The 21,439-nt window shown below is 47.5% G+C and overlaps 1 protein-coding gene across 1 annotated transcript in view; it reads left to right on the forward strand.

Annotated features, from left to right (window-relative positions):
* Window positions 1–21,439, forward strand: part of LOC101611986 (WD repeat-containing protein 49-like) — a 51,630-nt gene that overhangs the window by 17,864 nt on the left and 12,327 nt on the right. The window contains exons 4-13 of the mRNA XM_012949073.2: window positions 2,228–2,330; window positions 6,829–6,935; window positions 7,020–7,099; window positions 8,271–8,325; window positions 9,883–9,928; window positions 11,068–11,127; window positions 14,201–14,366; window positions 18,737–18,832; window positions 20,364–20,422; window positions 20,574–20,715. Coding sequence (XP_012804527.2) covers window positions 2,228–2,330; window positions 6,829–6,935; window positions 7,020–7,099; window positions 8,271–8,325; window positions 9,883–9,928; window positions 11,068–11,127; window positions 14,201–14,366; window positions 18,737–18,832; window positions 20,364–20,422; window positions 20,574–20,715 — 914 coding nt within the window. The remainder of the gene's footprint in view (window positions 1–2,227; window positions 2,331–6,828; window positions 6,936–7,019; window positions 7,100–8,270; window positions 8,326–9,882; window positions 9,929–11,067; window positions 11,128–14,200; window positions 14,367–18,736; window positions 18,833–20,363; window positions 20,423–20,573; window positions 20,716–21,439) is intronic.

Consider the following 21,439-nt stretch of genomic DNA (forward strand, 5'->3'; position numbering starts at 1 on the left):
GCGTGGTGGCACACGCCTTTAATCCCAGCACTCACTCGGAGGGCAGAGGTAGGAGGATCACCATGAGTTCGAGGCCACCCTGAGACTACATAGTGAATTCCAGGTCAGCCCGGACTAAAGTGAGACCCTACCTCAGAAAAAAAAAAAAAATCAGACCTCCACACACATATCATGTTCTCTCTCTCTCTCTCTCTCTCTCTCACACACACACACACACACACACACACACACACATCTGTGGATTAAGCCTCTTGTGATAAGGAAGTCCTCCCTGCCTGGAAAGAATGGGTGGCAGGGTCTTGGCCTATGCTCTGAGAACTACAAGGTCTCCAATTCCAAAAGCAGTAACGTCGTTCTAGCCAACCTATGATGCATAGAGCGGCCCAGACTTCTCCCCCTGTTACTTCTCCCTTTCGGCACGACGTGAACAAATTCCTCTTGCCCTGTTCCTACCCCCACCAGGAAATCTTCGAGATGGAGTACCATAGTTTGCATATTTCATATCCTATCTACCTCATAATGATGACTGGATTTCCCGAGCCCTAAATCAGGGCATAGGTCTTCATAAATGTTTTATTTTTTTTTTTTCTCCTTATGATACAAAAAACATAGGCACAGAGGAATCTTAAACACATTCATTGCACTCACAGTTTAAATCCCTTGTCAAGCATTAACTTTATGGAAAAGCAAACACATTTTACAGCACCAGAGCTCCGTGGAGAAGTCCAGAACACATGGTTTGGCCTGTGGCCATCCACTGCCTTCCTGAGCTGCTCACTGATGCCATGCAGCAGGCTGGTGGTGCCCAGGAGAACCCAGGAAGAACCACTGCCTAATGGTTTGTAATGCCAGTCCCAAAAGCCATCTCGGGCTCTTCACTCAAGATGCCAAACCAGCCAGCTCGAAAGGGAAGCTTCCATCAATCAAACTGCTGTTTGTTCTACATGATGGCTTTGTGGAGAGCAAACAGCCGCTTGATTGATTTCTTTTGGAATGAAGTGGCTGAAATTCCACTTCATAGCAAACACAGCCCGAGTTTCCAGAGCCAACACTCACATGACAGATCAGGTTCCCCACCCTAGCCCACCCCGTCCCCGCTGCCACTCAGGTGCTGTGTGACCTGCTACGCTGGGGCCAAGCCTGGGACTATATAGCGAGGGGACAATGAAGGGAGAGATGGCCAAATAGTGACCCACGGAACCAATATTCCATGTGAAGTGTCCACGATGTACCAACCCCCCCCGCGCCCCCGCAGACATTACTATCCTTTCCCTGTCATTACTTCTCACATTTCCCTAAAATCAGTCCAAAGGCCTTGAGTTCCTACCGGTTTCATGTGCTGACTTACAGAGCTGGCTCAGGGGACAATCCCCTAACTGCTTAGGGATGCCCTTTGTAACTGGACACCCATGAGAGTCCAACCACAGGGCCTTCTGAGATCTGCCTGGCCTTATTTCTGCTGTAAGAAAAAAAAAAAAAAATGCAGTCGTTTGGGGCATAAGAATTCAGTGTGGGCTAATCCATTTGTGCTTGTTTGGCAGAGGCTGCGGGAGTCTAAATGACCTGCAAAGAGGGTCACAAAAATCGCACTGCTTCTGCCCTACAGAGGGAATGCATAGCCCATTGTGGAAGCACATACCTGTGATCCCATCCCTCAAGAGGCGGAGGCAGGAGGATCTGGAGTTCTAGACTACTCTAGGCTACAGAATGAGCCTCTAAATTAAAAAAAAAGAAGTGTGGTGGGGCAGGAATCTGGGATCTGGGTGTGGTGGTGCACGCGTTTAATCCCAGCACTCAGGAGGCAGATATAGGAGGATCGCTGTGAGTTCAAGGCCAGCCTGGAACTACAGTGTGAGTTCTAGGGTCAGCCTGGGCTAGAGCGACAGCCTGCCTCGAAAACAGAAAGGAAAAGAAATAAGAAACCCTGCTTTCAGTTTTCTTGCTCACACGCCAGTTGTATATGTTATTACAACATGATGCTAGCAAAGGTTTTCTCATTTAATGCTCATAATAACCCTTTAAAGTCGGGATTACTTGCCCCCATTTTCCAGATTAGAGATTTGTGATTTTTGAGCAGTTAAGTGACTTTAGTCCCTCATCTGTCATTTGGGCCCAAAGCCTATCCTGCTGGCCATCCTACAACACAGCAGCAGACACCCCTCCACCCCGGGTGTCCCTGTCCTGCAGTCACCTCAGCTGTCCGCTGTCTCTGTTTTTCATGAGCAAGACCTGTCCCTGAGTCTCACCTGGAGCTCTCCCACCAAGAGCCTGTGGTATGCTGTGGATACAACCCTACCTTTAGGCACGTGGTCAGCTGCTCAGAAGCATCTGTAAGTATCAACACTTGCTTTCCTTTTTTTTGCTTTTTTTTTTGGTGTGCCCCGGGGCCTCCAGCCACTGAAGTCAAACTCCAGATGTGTGCGCCACCTTGTGCGCATAGGTGACCTCACACCTGTGTGTCACCTTGTACGTCTGGCTTACTTGGGATCTAGAGAGTCGAACCATGGATCCTTAGGCTAAGCCATCTCTCCAGCCCAACCCTTGCTTTCTTAGTCATGATATTATTTGCTGTCTTAGTAATGATGGGCCTGGCTGCTCTGTCTTCCCATCAGATCTGAGTAGTATGTTATGGGAATGGTCTGTCCCTGGAAGTGAACCGTGGGGTCGTGGGGTGCTCAGTTCTTCTCTGTTCATGAGTGTGGCTTGTTTTGACATCCTTCTGTGCGAGTCAGAGGAAGGGACTGCAGCTTCTCCAGGGGCTTTCAGACTATTTGGAAGGAACCTCCTGGGCATATTAGGTTATTGAGATTTTCTTGTCTAGTGTAAAGAGAATTCTAATCCCCTAATGAGTTATAACTCCAATCCAGGTTTGAAGGGCAGAGAATTCCATATCCAAGTCCCTGCAACAAAGGCTCATGAGGACCATGCTGTCGACCTCCTTGAAGTACAGTGTCATGTCCTTGATGATTGGCACAGTGTTGGCCAACAGGGAAAGGAACATAATTTGTGCCCTTTGAATAAGGAAGACACACCCCATGATTCTGTCTGTATATGAATAGGGAAGGGCCTCTCAACCATGCTCATGATATTTTAATGTTTTGGAATCTTTTAATGTGGCCAGGTATGACTTAACAATGGGATACATTCCAAGAAATGGGTCACTGGTTGATTTGTCATTGTACATACATAGTACAGTATACTTGAATGAACCTAGATGGTGTAGCCTACTACACACCCAGGCTGTGTAAAGTGTGTATTTATGGCACAGCTTATTGCTCTTTAGGACTATGGTAAACACAACAAAATGGTATTAAATCAAACACCAGAGAAGTGGGGAAAGACAGCTTAGCAGTTAAAGTACTTGTCTTCAGAGCCTAAGGACCCAGGTTCAACTACCCAGGACCCATGTAAACCAGATGCACAAAGTAACACACATATTTGGAGTTTGTTTTCAGTGGCTGGAGGCCCTGGTGCACCCATTCTCTCTCTTTCTCTTTCTCTTTCTCTCTCTCTCTCTCTATATCTATCTATCTATCTATCTATCTATCTATCTATCTATATATATATATACATATATACATATATATGTGTGTGTGTGTAAAAACAAAATAAATGTGATATAGAAAATACACAAATTATTTCTCAAGTGTCACAGTGCTGTGCATAGTTATATGTGCTAGAGTTTGCTATACGATGGCTACACATAGGTTTGTTTATACCATCATTGCCATAAACCCGTGAGTAATGTGCTACATTGGGACTTAAGACAGCTTTGAAGTCACTAGGCAACAGGGATTTCCATCTTCATTATAATAGTATGGAACCACTGTCGCATATGTGGTGGGTCACTGTCACCATGTAGTATGTGGCTTTATTAATTAGCTCAGTCAGGAAGGTATTTATTGGAAGGAAATAGTTATACAATATAAGGGTGGAATTGTATAACTCCCAGTTCATATGTTAAGGTTCTAACTCCCAGCCCCTCAGAATAATGTAATTGTATTGTCTTTCTTTTTTTTTTTTAGTTTTTTCTCTCTTTCTTCCTTCCTTCCTGCCTGCATTTCTTCCCTTACTTCCTTCTTTCTTTTTTTAAATAAATTCATGTATTCATTTATGAGTGACTGAGGGAGAATGGGCATATAAGGGACTCTTGAGCTGCGAACAAACTGCAGATGCACATGCCATGTTGTGCATCTGGGGAATCGAACCTGGGCCTGCGGTCTTTGCAAACAAGCTCCTTTAATTGTTGAGCCATGGCCCCAGCCCCTTTCTTTCAATTGTCACATAAAATCATAAAAATTCACTGAGGATATTGTTTAGTGATGGGGTCCGTGGCCCTTGGTTTGATCCCTAGTACTGTGAAACAAAACTTAGAGGGCACATAGTGATACCTACCTGTAATTCCAGCTCTTGGGTGACTAACACAGGAGGATCAGGAGTTTAAGCACGACCTATACTGCATAGTAAGACCTTGTCTCAGAAAAATCATAAAAATTACATATAGCAAGGGATGCCTTGAGATATTTTAATGCAGCTTTTTTTTTCAAAGAAGGGTCTCTCTCTAGCCCAGGCTGACCTGGGATTCACTCTAGTCTCAGTCTGGCCTCAAACTCATGGCTCTCCTCTTACCTCTGCCTCCTAAGTGCTGGAATTAAAGGCGTGCACCACCATGTCCATCTAATACATCTTTTTTTTTTTTGTAATGCTTAAATAATGTTAAACATTCTCTATCTCTCCAAACAGGTGTCATTTCTTTGACATGAAAACTTTCAAAGCCCTCTCTTCTAGCCTTGTGAGATATAAAACACTTGGACAATTCTGTCAGCCTACTATGCAGCACACCAGAACATCTTACTCTCACTTAACTGAGCAACCTCTCTCCATCCCTCACTTTCTCCTGTTGTCTCTGGCCTCCAGTAACCAACATTGTACCTTCAACCTCTAAACCAACTTCTTCTCTTTTAATATTTTCATTTATTTATTCACAGGAAGTGAGAGAATGGGTGTGCCAGGGCTTCTTGACACTGCAAATGAACTCCAGATCCATGCACCACTTTGTGCATCTGGCTTTACATAGGTACTGGGGAATTTAACCCAGGCAGTTAGGCTTTGCAAGCAAGCACCTTAACTGCTGAACCTTCTGTCCAGCCCTAGATCAATTATTTAAATTCCACATGTAAGTCAGGTCATGCAGTGCCCTGTATTTCTGTGCTTGGCTTATTTCTCTGAACATAATGATAGAATCTCACCCATAATGTCACCAATGATAGGATTTCATTCTTTTTTAAATATTTTATTTATTTAGTAGAGAGGGAGGGAGGCAGATAGAGAAAACGAGAGTGAGAAAATGGGTACCCCAGGGCCTCTAGCCACTGCAAAAGAACCCCAGATGCATGTGCTACCTTGTGTTTCTGGCTTACATAGGTCCTGAGGAATCCAACCTGGATCCTTAGGCTTTGCAGGCAGTCTTAACTGTGAAACAATCTCTTCAGCCCCAAGATTTCATTCCTTTTACAGCCGGATATTCCATCATGCATATGCATCACATTTTCTCTATTCGCCATGGATATTTATTTACTTTTTTGCATGTTGGTGCTTATGTGTGAGAGATGTGGTGTATGTGTGGTTGGTGTAGGCGCATGTGTGCAGAAGCCCGTGTGTGGAGGCCAGAGGAGAAGGTCCGGTGTCCTAAGTCACCCATATGTTTCGTTGAGATCGTCTCACAACCTCACAGCTTCTGTTTGTCTGGCCATACAGGCTGGCCAGCAAGCCCCAGTGATTCCCCAGCCTCCACTCCCCCACGAGATGGAGTTACAGACATGTGTGACCATATCTAGCTATTTATGTGGGTGCTGGGGAATCGAACTCAGGTCAACGGAGGCCCTCTTGGGTCCTCTTACTTGCACAGCAGGCTCTCTTGTTCACTGGCTCCGCAGCCCCCATCGAGGACTGATTCTTTATCTTAGCCATTGGGAACAGTGCGCAGGAATGTGGACAGCTCTTCAACATACTGGCGCCATTTCCTCTGTACATGCGCTCACTGAATCACATGATAGATCTGGTCTTCGTTTTTCTGAAGAACGTTCATACTATTTTCCATAATGGCTATACTAACTTGCCTTTTCCATTTTGGAGATGGCACCTTTAAGGTGGCAACTAAGTAGAAATAAAAGCCAGTCGAGTGGATCCGCATCCAGCCTGACTGGTGCCCCTTTAAGAGATTAGGACACAGGAAGAGACCAGGTCATGCGTAGGTGGAGGAAAGGTCACCAGGGTCATAGCAAGAAGGTGGCCATCCGCAAGCTGCAGAAGACGCAGCATGTGCAACACCTTGAACTTGGACTTTGACCATCCAGACTCTGAAACAATAGGTTTCCATTGTGGAATCCAGTCTGTGACAGTTTGCCACTAGGCCCTGGAGAGTGAGCGTACGCAGGTCAGCCGACCCGCGTGGGACTGCGGATGCTTTCTAAGGAAGTTTTCATATTTTTTTGAAAATATTTATTTTATTTATTTATTTATTTGAGAGTGATAGACAGAGAGGGACAGAGAGAGATAGAGAAAATGGGCGCCCCAGGGCCTCCAGCCACTGCAACTGAACTCCAGACGCGTGCGCCCCCTTGTGCATCTGGCTAACGTGGGTCCTGGGGAACCGAGCCTCGAACAGGGGTCCTTAGGCTTCACAGGCAAGCGCTTAACCGCTAAGCCATCTCTCCATCCCAAAGCTTTCATTTTTAATACAGACATCACCAGACTTCCAAATGCAAATTCCCTTTGATTTGACAGCCAGTGTCCCTAGGTCACTTCCTTTTAACTTTCTTTATGCAGATGGTGAAAGTGTGGGACTGTGAGACAGGAAGGCAGTTGTCGGAGTTTGTTGGGGCTCATGGCCACGCTGGCATCACGTGTCTGACCTTTGACTCCAGCGGAAGAAGGTATGTGCCCTCTGCAACGCCACGGACCATTCAGGAGGGGGGCGCCCCATGCCATGTCATCATAGCGGGGACCCTGCTTCCTAGGCTCATCACTGGGGGCCGAGATGGCTGTCTGAAGATATGGAGCTACAACAATGGATACTGCGTGCACACCCTACAACATGGCAAGTGGTGCTGGGGTACGCCTGCCCCTAAGATAGCAATGCCCGATTAGGCATTTGTAGTAACTGTGAATGAGATTAAATGAGACAGAACCATAGGGTTTGTGTCACACTTGTACCCTTCTTCTCTGTATTTCACGGGACTTAATGACTCTGGATTTGGGTTTCATAGGGATATAATCACATAAGTCAAAATTGAGATTAGCAGACTGAAAGGGAGACTCTTGTTACTAAGAATCTCCTACTATACAATAAATAATGAAGGCTAATCATTCCATTCATTAACTTGACCTTGATCTGTCTAGCCTTGGCTTAAAATGGGGGCTGGTGAGATGGCTCAGCTGTTCAAGGCAAAGCTTATAAAGCCTGACAGCCAGGGTTTGATTCTCCAGTGTCCACGTAAAGCCAGATGCATAAAATCTCTCTCTCTCTCCTCACAGATAGCTATTTAATTTTTTTTTTCATGATTCTGGCCTGTAAAACTACCACAAAGCAGATAAAATACAGATTCTTTAACTGTCAGAGGGGAATACATGGAGTCAGAATGAAAGAATCCAAAATTGTCAGTCATGAAGCCAAGGCCCTGAGCTTCATTCTGAACTCCGCCTTGGGTCCATGTGTTCCTTTGCTGGTCCACGCCTTCAGTAAGAGCGGGTGCTCCTGCATCCTCCTGGGAGAGGCTGAACCTCCTCCCACAGCTGAGAAAAGGCAGACTCGGCATTATAGACAGTGATGGTGGCAGCAAACGGGCAGTGTGTTAATGACATCTGACTGTGGTCTGAACACTAGAAAGCAAATGCTGAAGTCCTTTCTGATCATCAGGTCAACACATGTAAGCTGACTCAAGAGTCAATAAAGGGGGCTGGAGAGACGACTTAAGGGTTAAGGCATTTGCCTGCAAAGCCAAAGGACCCAGGTTTGATCCCCCAGGATCCACATAAGCTAGATGCACAAGGCAGTACGTGTGTCTGGAGTTTGTTTGCAGCAGCTAGAGGCCCTTGGTGTGCCCATTCTCTCTCTCTCCCTCTCTCTCTCTCTCTCTCTCTCTTTCTCTCTCTCTCTCTCTTCCTCTTTATGTCAAAGAAAGAAAAAAGGAAAGAAGCATGTGGACTTTTTAAAAAAGAATAAATAAAGAACAGTATTTGCCATAAGATAACTATAATTGTATTTTCAGAGGAAGAAAAAAGTGAAATCTGCGATTGTACCTACATGGAAGTGAACCAAAATAAGTGAGTTACATTCAGCTTGGACATAAGAAGGGTTAAGTTTAGTAAGACATCTTTTTAAATTTTTTTTATTTTTTATTTATTTGATAGAGAAAAAGAGGCAGGGGAAGGAGAGGAAGAATGGGTACGCCAGGGCCTTTAGCTGCTGCAAATAAACTCCAGACACATGCACCACCTAGCACATCTGGCTTATGTGGGTCCTGGGGAATTGAACCTGGGTTCTTTGGCTCTGCAGGCAAGTGCCTTAACTGCTAAGCCATCTCTCCATCACTGGATATCTTTTCTTTTTTTTTTTTTTTTTAATATGAAGTTTGTCCTAGAGGCTATGGAAAAATATCTAGGATGACACTAAGGGAGGAAAGATTCATTCTGGCTTACAGGCTCAAATATTGAGTCCATCACTGGCTCCAGTACTCTCGAGCCTGCAGTCAAGCAGACAATGATGACAAAGGAAATAGAATTCATTTCATGATGGCTCAGAAGGACAGGAAGAGACACACCAAGAATCCAGGGACAAGTGTCCCTTTCAAAGGTGTACTTCCAGTGACATGCTTTTTTTCCAACCAGGTCCTCCAGAAAGCTCAACACATCTTGAGGATGCTAACATAGTCAAGAAGAACTGTGCAACAAGTTAACCCAGTGACTAAGTTAGCATCCTCAAGACCCAGTCACCAGCACTTAGGAAACAAGGCTTCAACATACATGCTTTTTAGGGGGTACTTTATATCCAAACCACAACAGTAAAGGGAGTTTTCTAGAAGGAAATATGTTAAGCTTTCTGGGAGATCCTGTCATGTCCTAGGAAAGATTTGAGCAAAGTCTCTTCCAGCTCACTGGAGCAAATCTTTACACATATTGACAATGGTTTAATAATAGACACAGAAAGTATTGCCTCTCCCCACCACATACTTGATTAAGAAATAGATCAGGGCTAAAGAGATGGCTTAGAGGTTAAGGCACTTACTTGCCTGTGAAGCTTAAGGGCCAGGTTAGAATCCCTAGGACCCATGTAAGCCAGATGCACAAGGTAGCACATGCATCTGGAGTTCATTTGCAGTGGCTGGAGACCCTGACATGCCCATTCTCTCTCTCTCAAATAAGTAAGTATTTTTTTTAAAAAAAAGTAATAGATCAGAGGCTGGAGCAATTCAATTCAACTGCCCTAAATCAAATTCAGTATATTTCTTCCTGAATACTAAGAGGAAGCAATCCTTGGCTCATTTCTGTTAGCATCACTGTTTCCTATGGTTCAATCATGCTCTGGGGCTTAGGTAATCCTAAGAAAGTCAATAGCTCACAGAGGACCATCTGTGGACCTCAGAAATGATGGGGTGTTCTGCTCCTGGGTCTGAATCCTTTAAACACCAGCTGAAAAACTGGCCCTGATTGATCAAATTACATTTCCCATTGTACTTCATAGGGAATAGAAGAGTTTATATTCTCAATTCTTCTTTTCTCCCAAGGATATGGAAAAATTAAACCACAGTAGCAATTCTATGCAAAAAGTAAATTGCTCAAAAGCTTAAGTAATTAATGTGTAAAATTCTGTTATCGTCTTAGGTGTATCATAGCTGTTGGATGGGACAGGAGAATAAATGTGTATTTTGTAAGTGAAATACAACAAAACTTTCTTCCAGATTAATAGTCTCCCTCTCTCTCTATCTCTTCCTCTCTCTCTCTCTCTCTCTCTCTCTCTCTTCCTCTTTCTCTCTCTCTGTCTCCTTTATGAAGAGATTTTGGACTGTCTTTTCTCCTTGGTATCAGTCATGCTGTGTCACACACAGAAGGATTCCTCCTCTTTTATTCTTTCTTCCCTTATTCCCTTTCAAATGTTTTCACCTCAGCTGTTTCCCAGTTCTTACTCTGAGAAGAAATGCCAGCTAGAAAATCTATCAGGCCACTGGGTTCCAGTGAATCCGAGCCAGGCTGCACATGACTCGTACCTGGTTGGTTTTCCGCTCCACACGCCACTGCACCCCCAGCCTGCGTGGGCTTCCAGCTTTGTAGCACACGTGCTTTTCCCAGCTAAAGACTAATCAGTCCAGCTGACCAGTCTTGTCTTTCTTCCTTTTTCCTCCTGAACTGTCTTCATGGCCAAGGGCCTCTCTGAACCAAGGAGGAAATGCAATGCCACCCATAAGCATCGCCGCAGACAGACAAACTCCCTTTTTATGGCTCAGGATGGGGCTGGGGATTAAGCAACAGAAGAAGTTGAAAGTGCTGCCTATGATCCTATGACATTTCTTTTCTCCGCTTGCTGGGCTGGGTGGTCCCAGGTTTCAGAATGTCTTTAACAACTGTAAGTCCTTTATTCATCTGAAAGTTCACTCTATTTCTCAGCCTAAGCCTTGCATCCTGAGAATGATTTGAGGGATGGCTTCCTGGGGAGCATTGGCATTGAATGTGTCCTTTGGTATTACGGGTTCCTGGGCTGATGGCTTTGGGTTAGCGCAGGCAATAGCTCTGGGTCTCATAATGCAGGCAAAGCTATGCAGGGGACCCGAGGAGAGCTTGTCAGTTGACATATGATTTGCTGAAATGCAATCACCCAGACGTCAGGAGTGGATTGCTTTTCATTCCCACTGGCACTAGGGGAATTTGCTTTGACATTTCAAAAAATCTGCATCATGGGTGGGGTGAGGGGCAGGGTTATGAAATGTGCCAGTGCCTCTCTCTGAAGTTGTGAGTGTGCTGGCAGCTCATTTCATTGCTTATACAACGTGTCCTCTTTGGCTCTGGATACAGGACGTGCCACGTGACTTTCATCACTTCTGGAAGCCTCAGCCACGCTGGCAGGATGACCTGGTGAGCCCTGGGCCACTGGCTGACTCCATCCCACCCGGTAGCACCTGGGGAGAATCTCCTCCACTCGGAGGGCCCCTGGATTTCCAGAGCCTGCCTTGCACGCTCACAGTATTCGGAAGCCTCGCATGATTGGAGTCTAGGTAGAGCCAGGTGCACTGAGGTCTAGGAAGCCACTTCTTCCAAGAAGGATGATGGCTCTAAGTTCAAGTTGAGGTGTGAGGCCAGAAGAGCAACTCTATGCAGTGCTCCAGGTCAGCGAGTCCCGGCATACCGGAAGGGTGGCTCGGGGCGAGGCGGAAGTCATTTTTCTCAAAGATGCATCCAGGTCCTATTTCTGCCTGGTGAGCCGAGTTGTATTCACTGCACCACCCTCAAGCAGCAAGAGCCTAGGGGGTGATGCCCCTGCTGTCCCGTGGCACATTAGAGGCCCAGGGCTAGGGAGATGCTTGTGATTCCTGCTAGAAAGCAGAGCGGCCCCCCAAGCTTGTTATAGCTTCCAAGGACTGAATGACCTCCCTCAAAGTTGGCTGGATGCCAAGCCAATAAGACAAATTTCAAGAAAGCAAGGTCACCAGGCGTGTGGCGCACGCCTTTAATCCCAGCACTCAGGAGGCAGAAGTAGGAGGATCGCCATGAGTTTGAGGCCACCCTGAGACTACATAGTGAGTTCCACATCAGCCTGGGCCAGAGTAAGACCCTACCTCAAAAAACAAACAAACAAACAAAGCAAGTTCATTGTGCTCAACTTTTTTGCCAGTCCCACCTACCTATGTCCCCTATAAATGACCCAAAAGGCACAAGTCAGTCAGATCCAAACTCTATAAGATTTGATCTGTCTTCTCACTATGATCTTCCCAGGGCTGCTTCAATGCCCGGTTTGTAGTATCCGCCCAGCGGACATGTCTCCCATCAGTTTCTGTTGAGGGTCTCTTGTAAACCGACTATGCATTGATTTACTGAAGATGCGGTGATGAGCAAAACCAGGCACAGTCCCGCCTTCATCTTCGTGTAGCTTGCGCTTCAGTGAATGTTGGGGAAAAGAATAAAGCTAGGCTCGAGATTCCCCGGGGACGCCATGCCCTCTCTCACAGCAGAAGTCACGCTGGCACTATTGAAGTGAGCACCCGTCCGGTCCTCCAGCGACCACACATATTTACTGAGCACTTTCACACTGCCGCCCTTGGCAGGCAGGCACCAGGATAGAGATGCGATCATCCTGAGAAGCTCACAGGCTGGCGAGGAGATAAGCAATTGAGGAACTAATAACCGCTCCGTGCGATCAGTGATAGAACAATGTGTAAAATGCTGGAGGAGCACAGGAGTGAGAACCACTAACTTTGCTCTAACATCATATGGGATATTGAAAGGTCACTAGGATTTTTCCAGACAGGGAGGCAATCTAATGGGGTGGGGGGGGAGGGAAGCACAAGCAAAGCCTGGAAGTAGTGTTAGAGGTCTGGGGAGAGTGACTGGCCTCCGGGATACAGGAAGGAAATGAGGCTGGAAAATTCAACTAGAGCTTGCAAGATTTGATGAAGTGTTATCTTGCTCTACTCAGGCTGACTTAGCAAAATGCCACACACTGGGCAAACCACAGAAAGCTGTTTCTCATAGCTCCCGGAGGCTAGAAGCCTGGAAGCCGGGGTGCCAGTGAAGTCAAATTCTTTTTCGTTTTTCTTTTTTTTTAATGTATTATTTATTTATTTGAGAGAGAAAGAGGCAGCGAGAAAGAAAGAATGGGCACACCAGGGCCTTCAGCCACTGCAAGCAAACGCCAGACGCGTGCGCCCCCTTGTGCATCTGGCTTACGTGGAATCTGGGGAATTGAACCGTGGTCCTGAGGCTTCACAGGCAAATGCCTTACCCGCTAAGCCGTTTCCCCAGCCCCAGTGTGGTATAATTCTAGCGTGGCTCCCTTCCTGGCTTACAGATAGCTCGACACTATGTCCATCTTCTTGCTGTGTCCTCACAGCAGAGAGAGGGTCAGCACAGTAGGCCTTTTCCTGTTCTTATATGGACACTAACCCCAACCCGGGGAACCCTATTCTATGAGCTCATCTAACCCTAACCACTTGCCAAAGGCCACACACCTCCTAGGTAGGACTTTGACACATAATTAAGGAGGTGGGGCACAAGCATTCCAGAACAGTCCAGAATAGAGACGTAGTCTTGATTCTGTGGTTGGCAAGGGGGCTGAGAACACAGGAGAGCCCACACCTAAGTTCTGACAAACTGTGGAGGATTTGGGGTGGGAGTGGGAAGCAGCAGAGAATCATGGGAGATAGCTGGCCACTGGGCTTCTCTTTCCCAACAGTCTCATGAAATCGGCTGTGTTCAAGCAGGCAAGGCAACGTAGTGGGTGGCAGGCAGGTCACCAAGGGACAGACATCCTGCAGCAAGTATATGAGGGTAAGGATGAAGGAAAGTCTTCATCGGGCTCTGAGAAGCCAATGCCCACTACGTAGCAGCTGCCCACAGTGAGAGATATGAAATGCTCATAGCCAGAGGCTCTTAACTCTCTGCATTGCTGTTTTTCTCAGACCTGTTGTGGATTCTCATCTTTCTTAAGGGTGCATATCTAAAACTCCTCTGGAGGGGAGCCCATGACTTCAGTCCCCCATCAACACAGATAAGCCAGGGGGTGGGAGGAAGATGGGAGCTGTGTGGGAACTCAGAAATGGTGTGTACTGTACTCTGGCCCGTAGACCTGTGACTGATAGGAAACCAAACCACCTTGGCCATGGCTTGGGTTTTATTACCCCAGTGGAGTCATCATTCAGGCCCAGTGAAGGCATAGTGCCAACAATGTGCTGCCCAGCAGGATGCTGAAGGGAGGAATTTCCAGGGTAGTCTTTGCTGGGAACAGTGGGGCCCTCGGAAGTGACGTCACTGACCCAGGTAATTGAAGCACCACTCTGGCAGACAGCTAGGCTCCCACACAGAGGGGTGGAGGCCCTTGGAGGGCCCAGATGGAGAAACACCCCTGTGTCCGGTCTTAAGGAACAAATGAAGGAAAGTAGCTCTGAGTGATCTGAGATATGATTTCTCAGATCTGTCCCTTTCTCCTTCTCAGAACCAGGGGCACAAGGAGGACATCCTCTGTGTGGCTCAGTGCCCGCCTTTTCTTCTGGCCACCTCCAGTTACGATGGGGAAATTATAGTTTGGAACGTCATCTCAGGTCACATGTACTGCAAGCTGAACACTCCCGGGTCTTCCGATGGCCCAGACCACGGAGAAGGTAGGTGAGGGGCCCCCCATCAGCTTGAACCTGGCAAGGCTGAAGGAGTCAGTTCTGGGGCACTTCTCACGTGGAAGAGACTGAACAACCCTCCCCCTCCCCACTTTCAGAAGAAGCTTCCCAAAGCTGGGAAGGAGCCTGAGTTCTGTAGCCCCTCCCACATTCCTAGGCACCTGTCCATCAAAGTCCATCTTGCAAGCCAGCCTACCCGCTTTGGGAACAAACACTTTGCTCAGACACCGCCAACCTGAAAGATGTGACCACGGAGCCCCCAGGTTTGTGGGCACCGCCATACTCTTACTTCTCTGCATTTTTTGACCATCTTCCTGCCACGTGCTTCTTTTGTGCAGCCAGCAAGCCTGTGCCCCTAGCCAAACCCAGCCGTCAGCCCCTCCATGCCTCATCCCGCTGCAAATGTTCCGGCTTTGGCACTATCCTCATGCTCTGGCCCCTCTCGCAAACCATGACCCACAGATCTCCTACCTCAGTCCGTCCTTACTGCACGTATATTGTATTAGAAAACTTTCTGGGGGTGGGAGGGGTCTGTTTCCATTTCTTTCTTTTTTTCTGTTTCTTAAAGGCCTCTGCCACCACGCCTGGGGTTTTTTTTTCCCCCTAGTTTTATTTATTTATTTGTTTGTTTGAGAGAGAGGGGGAGAGAGAGAGAGAAGGGGCGTGCCAGGGCCTCCAGCCACTGCAAACGAACTCCAGATGTGTGCACCACTTTGTGCATCTGGCTCACGTGGGTCCTGGGGAGTGGAACTGAGGTCCTTTGGCCTTGCAAGCAAACATCTTAGCCACTAAGCCATCTCTCCAGCAGCCCTAGTTCCATTTCTTTAAGGCCTTCTCTTTCTGCTAACATGATCATTTGTTCTGCTATTCATTCAAAAGTGACTGCTCTTGCCATGCGCCTGGTCCAGTTCTGCATGACATTTCTGGGACAAAATATTCAACCAATAGCAGCTTAAGAAAGCAGAAGGGTTGCTCTCAGCTTACAGCTTTGAGTGAAAGTCTAGTGGCAGGGGAAGGGTGGCAGGAGCAGGCAGCCAGCATCACATTGTTACATCAGCAGGGAGGAGCTAGCAAGAGATCAATGCTGAATGTTCAGCTAGCTGTCTCTTTGTTACATAGTGCCAAAACCCAGCCCACAGTGAGGATGAGTCTTCCCACCTAGCCTAGAAAATCGATCACAGACATGCCCAGAGATTTGTTTCCATGGTGATTCTAAATCCTTTCAAGTTGATAAAGCAGAGATTAACTATCACAGGGCTTAGGGTTGACAGTCACATCCCTCTCCCACCAAGTCCTGAACCACTTAATAAACACACATGAAAAATAAGTGGTGAGTTGAGATATCTACCAGGACCACTTCTGGATGTGCAGGACTGGGAAACTGGCTGGCCGGAGCCCAAGGCCAAATAGGCTCTCAGAGCTCACATGTGTAAGGGGGAAGCTCACACACTTGGCTATCCTGTGACTACGCACCCTTCCCTGGGATGAACATGAGCACATGGGGTGGGGGAGTTATTTACCTCTTACTTGTCCTCCAAGTCCAATGCTTCCAGGAGTGTGACAATGGAGAGAAATCCATGCTCATTCCAAAACACGAGCAGTGTCTTCCAGCCACTGAGGAGGAACCTAGAGCCAAAAAGGCTGGGACTAAACCATCATAGGTGACTCTATCCTTTCCCTGAGAGGGCTCAGCCCCTAAGGACAAGCCTGGAGTGTGGTGCTTTGGAGGCCGACATCTGGGTTTGAGTCTCATCTCCTCCATTGGAAGCTGTGAGACATTTCTAAATAGCATATTTCCTGTAAGATCAAAGGACAGAGATGGGGCTGGAGAGATGGCTTAGCAGTCAAGTTAAGGTGCTTGCCTGAGAAGCTTAAGGACCCAGGTTAAATTCTCCAGGTCCCACATAAGCCAGATGCACAAAGTGGTGCATGTGTCTGGAGTTCATTCGTTTGCAGTGTGTCCCTCTCTCTGTCTCAAGTAAAAAATAAATAAATTTTAAAAAAAGGACAGAGTTTGAGGAGGTGACTAACTGGGTAAAGTACTTGCTTCACAAGGATCAGGGTTTCAATATATGAATGTTGGAGGCCATGAACATTTAGTACCTAAAAGCTCATAATTTATATGTAACTGTCCATTTCCCCTCTGGATCCCCAATGTCCACCCTGGCTAAAGGAGGGTAAGAGAAGAAGGGTGTTGTGCTCAGGCTCCTTTGCCCAAGCAACAAGTGGTTCTTGGAGGTTTGGACTCAAGCAGATTCACAGGAATTTTGGTTGAAAAACTTTATTAAAAATTTTCATAATCCCCTCCCAGTAGTCTCCTTTGCATCATGCCTCCTTCACTGAATCCTCTTTTCTTTCCAGCTATTCCCTCTTCTATTTTGATGTCTTCTTTTGCCCTCCTCCTGTGAGGTTGTGAAGGCAACAACCATCCTGTATCTGGAAGGCAGAGTTCCAAAGCACTCCTCTCCATCCTTGGGCTCTTATATCCTTTCCACCACCTCTTCTGCCGTGCATGATCCCTGAGCCTTGGATGGTGTGATAGAGGTGCCCCATTCAGTGCTGAACAGCCAACTTTCATTTCTTCTCCGTGCTTTTACGAGTCTTTAGTCTCATCAGTAATCACAGCCATCTGAAAAAGAGAAACTCCCCTAACCAAAAGTGAGAGCACACTAATGTGGAGGCATAAGCATAAAGATCTGCAGGTCCGTTTAGTGGGAATAATTTACTCATTTAGCCAAGCAAAAGCAGTAGCTTTCCTCCAACCCCAGGGTTTGTGACCTTCCCAGCCATCATCTTTTGACAAGGTTTTCAGCAACAAGCATGAATTCCCTGCCATGGAGCAGGCCTCAAATCCAGAGAGCAAGTGGTTACCCCGTAACAGATATGCCACTCTTATACTAGTGGGCACACCTTGCCTGGCTGGCCAGTTGTGCAGCTTGCAGGGTGAACTGGTCATTAAGATGTCTGATGACTTTTCTCCCCAAACAGCCTGCATAGCACTAACACTATGACAGCTATTCAGCAGGGAGGCAGCTTCTGGCTTGGCTCTAGCATGAATTCTGTGTCCTGCAACTGAGGCATGTGGTGTCTTTAGCAATAGGGTTTTGCCATCTAGTTCTATTGGGCAACCAAGATGCTTGGCCATAACCTGTATAGTTTTAATGGTGGCTCAGGGACCTTTCTGACCAACAACTCATTGGGAGGTATGCCACCCTTGATACTGGGATTTTTCTATGACAATCTATAACTCCTGGGTGCCAACATTCTCCACTCCCATAGGGTACTCCTGCCTGAACTCTTATTTTATTTCAGATTTTTTTTAATTTATTTGACTTCAATAGACAGACAGAGAGAGAATGGGCACATCAGGGCCTCCAGCCACTGCAAACTAACTCCAGATGCATGCACCACCTTGTGCATCTGGCTAACAGGGGTCCTGGGGAATCGAGCCTCAAATCAGGATCCTTAGGCTTCACAGGCAAGTGCTTAACCACTAAGCCATCTCTTCAGCCCTATATTCTTGTTTTTAAAAAACTTAATTACTTTTTAATTAACTAATAAAGAAGTATTTTTCCATATACCTTATTCATAATATCTTTAGGGGTTTTTTTAATTTGTTTGAGGGAGAAAGAGAGAGAGAAAGAGGCAGACAGAGAAAGAATGGGAGCGCCAGGGCCTCTAGGTATATAGCAAATGAACTTCTGACACGTGCACCACCCTATCCATCTAACTTTATGTGGGTCCTAGGGAATGGAACCCAGGTCCTTAGCTTCATAGGCAAACATCTTAAACATTGGGCCATCTCTCCAGTCTCTCAGCTTTAGTTTTTAAACAAATCTTTTCATTTACCTAAATTTTCATCTCCTCTTCTGATGACAGGAGTAGAATCTACCACTGTATGGTGAAGGGATAGGGTGCCACAAAAAATTAATCCGCAGTATTCCCCTCAAGAGGGTTCTTGGGGGGAAGTATATAGCATCCCAGGCCAATGTCCGCTGGCCTTAGAGTGTTTAGTTGCTTAGAATGTATGGGTTTCTCAGCTCTCTCAGCCCCTCCCTGTAATAAGGCAAAGTTCCCATTCCCTGTCTTTCTCTAGAAGTCCTAGGGTACTTGGGGGCAACTTTGGGGTGCCATGGGCTGCCAGTGCCCTTAGTTTTCCCATCTGATTCTACCCACCAACCTGGAGAACTAGGTTCTTAGCCAGGGCACCTGAGAGATGTGTGTGTATGAGAGAGAGAGAGTGAGAGGGTGGGGAAAGAGACAGGAGAGAAATTGAGAGGGAAGGCTAGCTATGAATTCAGGATGGAGGGCAGGAAATGGTTGTGAAACAAAGCCCAAAAGCTTTCCCTCATTCCTAGGCCCAGACCTAAGTGTTTCCTGCCTGGCCTTCCTAAAGACCCGAGCAGTCAAGTTGGACTCGGTGGCAGCTTCTCTGATTGCCAATGGGCCTGGAGGTAACGGGTGCCCTATGGTGGACATTTGCCCTCTCTTCTAAGACAAGCCCATTCCAGGCCCACCCTGAAGGAGGAAAGGTCCCTAGACTTCATTCCCCACCTCACGCTACCCCTGCTATTGACCACTGGCATGCGCCCTCTGCAGAGCCCAGTCTGACGTCCCAGCACGCTCCAGCCTCAGCCTGCCCTCTCTCGGGAGGCAGTCGTGGAGGGAGTGAGGACCCTCAAATCCAAATCTCCCTACCCCTGCTGCCTCCCCCTGTCTGCTGGACCCCAGGCCACCTGCAGGGGAGATGGGTCCCAGGCTGTCCCTAACGGAGCATGAGGCCCAGAGGACTTCATTCAATCAGACTAAATAAATGCCAAGGAGAACCTTTCAAGAGAAACTGCCACAGGCAGCCTGGCCTTGGAGTCAAAGGAGACAAGGAGCAAAGGACCAGATAGTGGAAATCAGCTGTGGAGCCTGTGCATTCTAGGGAGGAGAAATTGGGAGGCCAGCAGGGGTCACTACCCAGCTCCGTGACATTGACTCCGGGCTTTCAACTTCACAAGTGGGCCCAAATCCAGCTCCAAAGCTCTACCATGTTAAGGGAAATTGCAAGTTCAAAAAGGCAGCCACAAAGCCGGGCGTGGTGGTGCACGCCTTTAATCCCAGCACTCGGGAGGCAGAGGTAGGAGGATCACCGTGAGTTCAAGACCACCCTGAGACTCCTTAGTAAATTCCATCCAGGTCAGCCTGAGCTACAGTGAGACCCTACCTTGAAAAACAAACAAACGAAAAAAGGCAGCCACAGTGTTGCTCTGCTGGCAAGAGGAGGCTGGGCTGTACATGTTTGGTCCCGGGGTCTTTGGTTCCTGGGTTCTCACACGTGAGGGAGGGTACTTCTCCACATCACTGTGCCAACTCCACGCTGCCTTCCCATCAGACCCGTGGGTGGTCCTCTCTTCACCTGCTGTCTGAGGCATCCATCCTTTCTGCTTTACCTGGTGGGTGGGGGGAGGAGTGCACAGTATCCCCTCTCTGCTGAGAGAAGAACAGGTTTTCACAACTATGACTTAGGGAGCTCCCAAGAGAAGATAATATGAGTCAGGTCCCCACTTCCTAAAAATTTCCTACCTGGACCTATAGATAAATCACAGGCAGAAGTTCAGGCCAATAGGCCAAGGAGCATCCCTGGTGACTTCTTTTGATGAGGCCAGCTGCATAGTGTGTTGAAATAAGTGGATGCACGCACCCATGCAGCTCGAGGTGGAAGACATTAATTGCCACAGAGACACATACTGTACTTCCCTTTTGCAGCCAAAGCTCTGACCTTCCTTGGCTGGGAAGACTTCCCAGATGAGGGGCGGAGGGTCCTCTGACACTGTACTCAAAAGCCCTCCCCAAGATAGCCTGTTAAGTCTAAGATAAAGAAGAGACACTTACCCCCCTGTGTGGGAGGCTGCTGGGTCTACTCAGTTTAGTTGGAGCTGGGCTCCAAGCCCTGGAGAAGGGCAAACACCCCCTCCTTATCACTTCCCTCCCTCCCAGGATCGGTCAACTTCTGGAGGCTCTTCAGTGGGGCCAGCCTTGGAGCAAACTTCACTCCTGTAAGTCCAGCGGTCAAGTGGGTAACTTCCTGACTACGGGTTTGGTCCCCCACGGCCCCCCCTGGACTGACTGTGTAACAAAGGTTGTCTGCCAGGCTCCTCGAAGGTGTGTGCTGAATGTGTAGGAATCGCTCTTGTGTGTGTGTCTCAGTCCACAGGGAAAGCCCAGGTGAGCTGCATCGCGGTGACAGCAGGAGATGAACTCGCCTACCTGGCCGACCAGCAAGGCTTTGTGCACGTGTATGACGTCCAGAAGTACGGCCTCTGGGGATCAGAGCTGCAGGCTCCCAAGAGTAAGCCCCGAACTTCCCCGTGGCCAACGCTGCGAGAGCGCTGTGTTTCGGTTACCTTCTCAGTGCTGGCACGAGGCGCCCTACCAAAGGCAACTGATGGGAGAAGAGTTTTCCATCTATTTTGGCTTACAGACTCGGGGGGGCCGGTCCGTGATGGCAGGGGAAAGGATAGCATGAGCAGAGGCTGCACATCACCTCTGCCACAGCAGGTAGAACACCATACGAGAGTGTGCCAAACACTGGCAAGGGGAAGCTGGCTACAACGTCATAAAACCAGCAACGAGCTGCCAGCAAGGTTCCAATTCCCAAATTGTCGCCAGCTGGGGACCTTGCCTTCCGAATACATGGGTTTATGAGGGGGCATGTAATTCAAACGACCACACACTGATTTGGTTCTAGTCCAGTGTTCTTGTTGGCACAATTAATTGTATCAGTGAGGAGGCATTGCCCTTAAACTCCACGGAAAGCAGATCTATAGAAAAATCATAGATCAATGTTAGCAAAAATGCAGGAAAGTGGGCATGCAAGCTCTTGACTAGAAGGTGGGTTGCTATAAGGCAAGTGAACAGCATGTATCTAATATTTAAATTCCAATTCCAGGGACTTAGCTGAACAATAATAGATGTTCCCCAAGATTTAATGACAGGATTGGCTGGGCGTGGTGGCGCACCCCTTTTATCCCAGTACTTGAGAGGCAGAGGTAGGAGGATCACTGTGAGTTCGA

Source organism: Jaculus jaculus, chromosome 7 (genome assembly GCF_020740685.1).
Source record: "Jaculus jaculus isolate mJacJac1 chromosome 7, mJacJac1.mat.Y.cur, whole genome shotgun sequence".
NCBI classification, from domain to species: Eukaryota; Metazoa; Chordata; class Mammalia; order Rodentia; family Dipodidae; genus Jaculus; species Jaculus jaculus.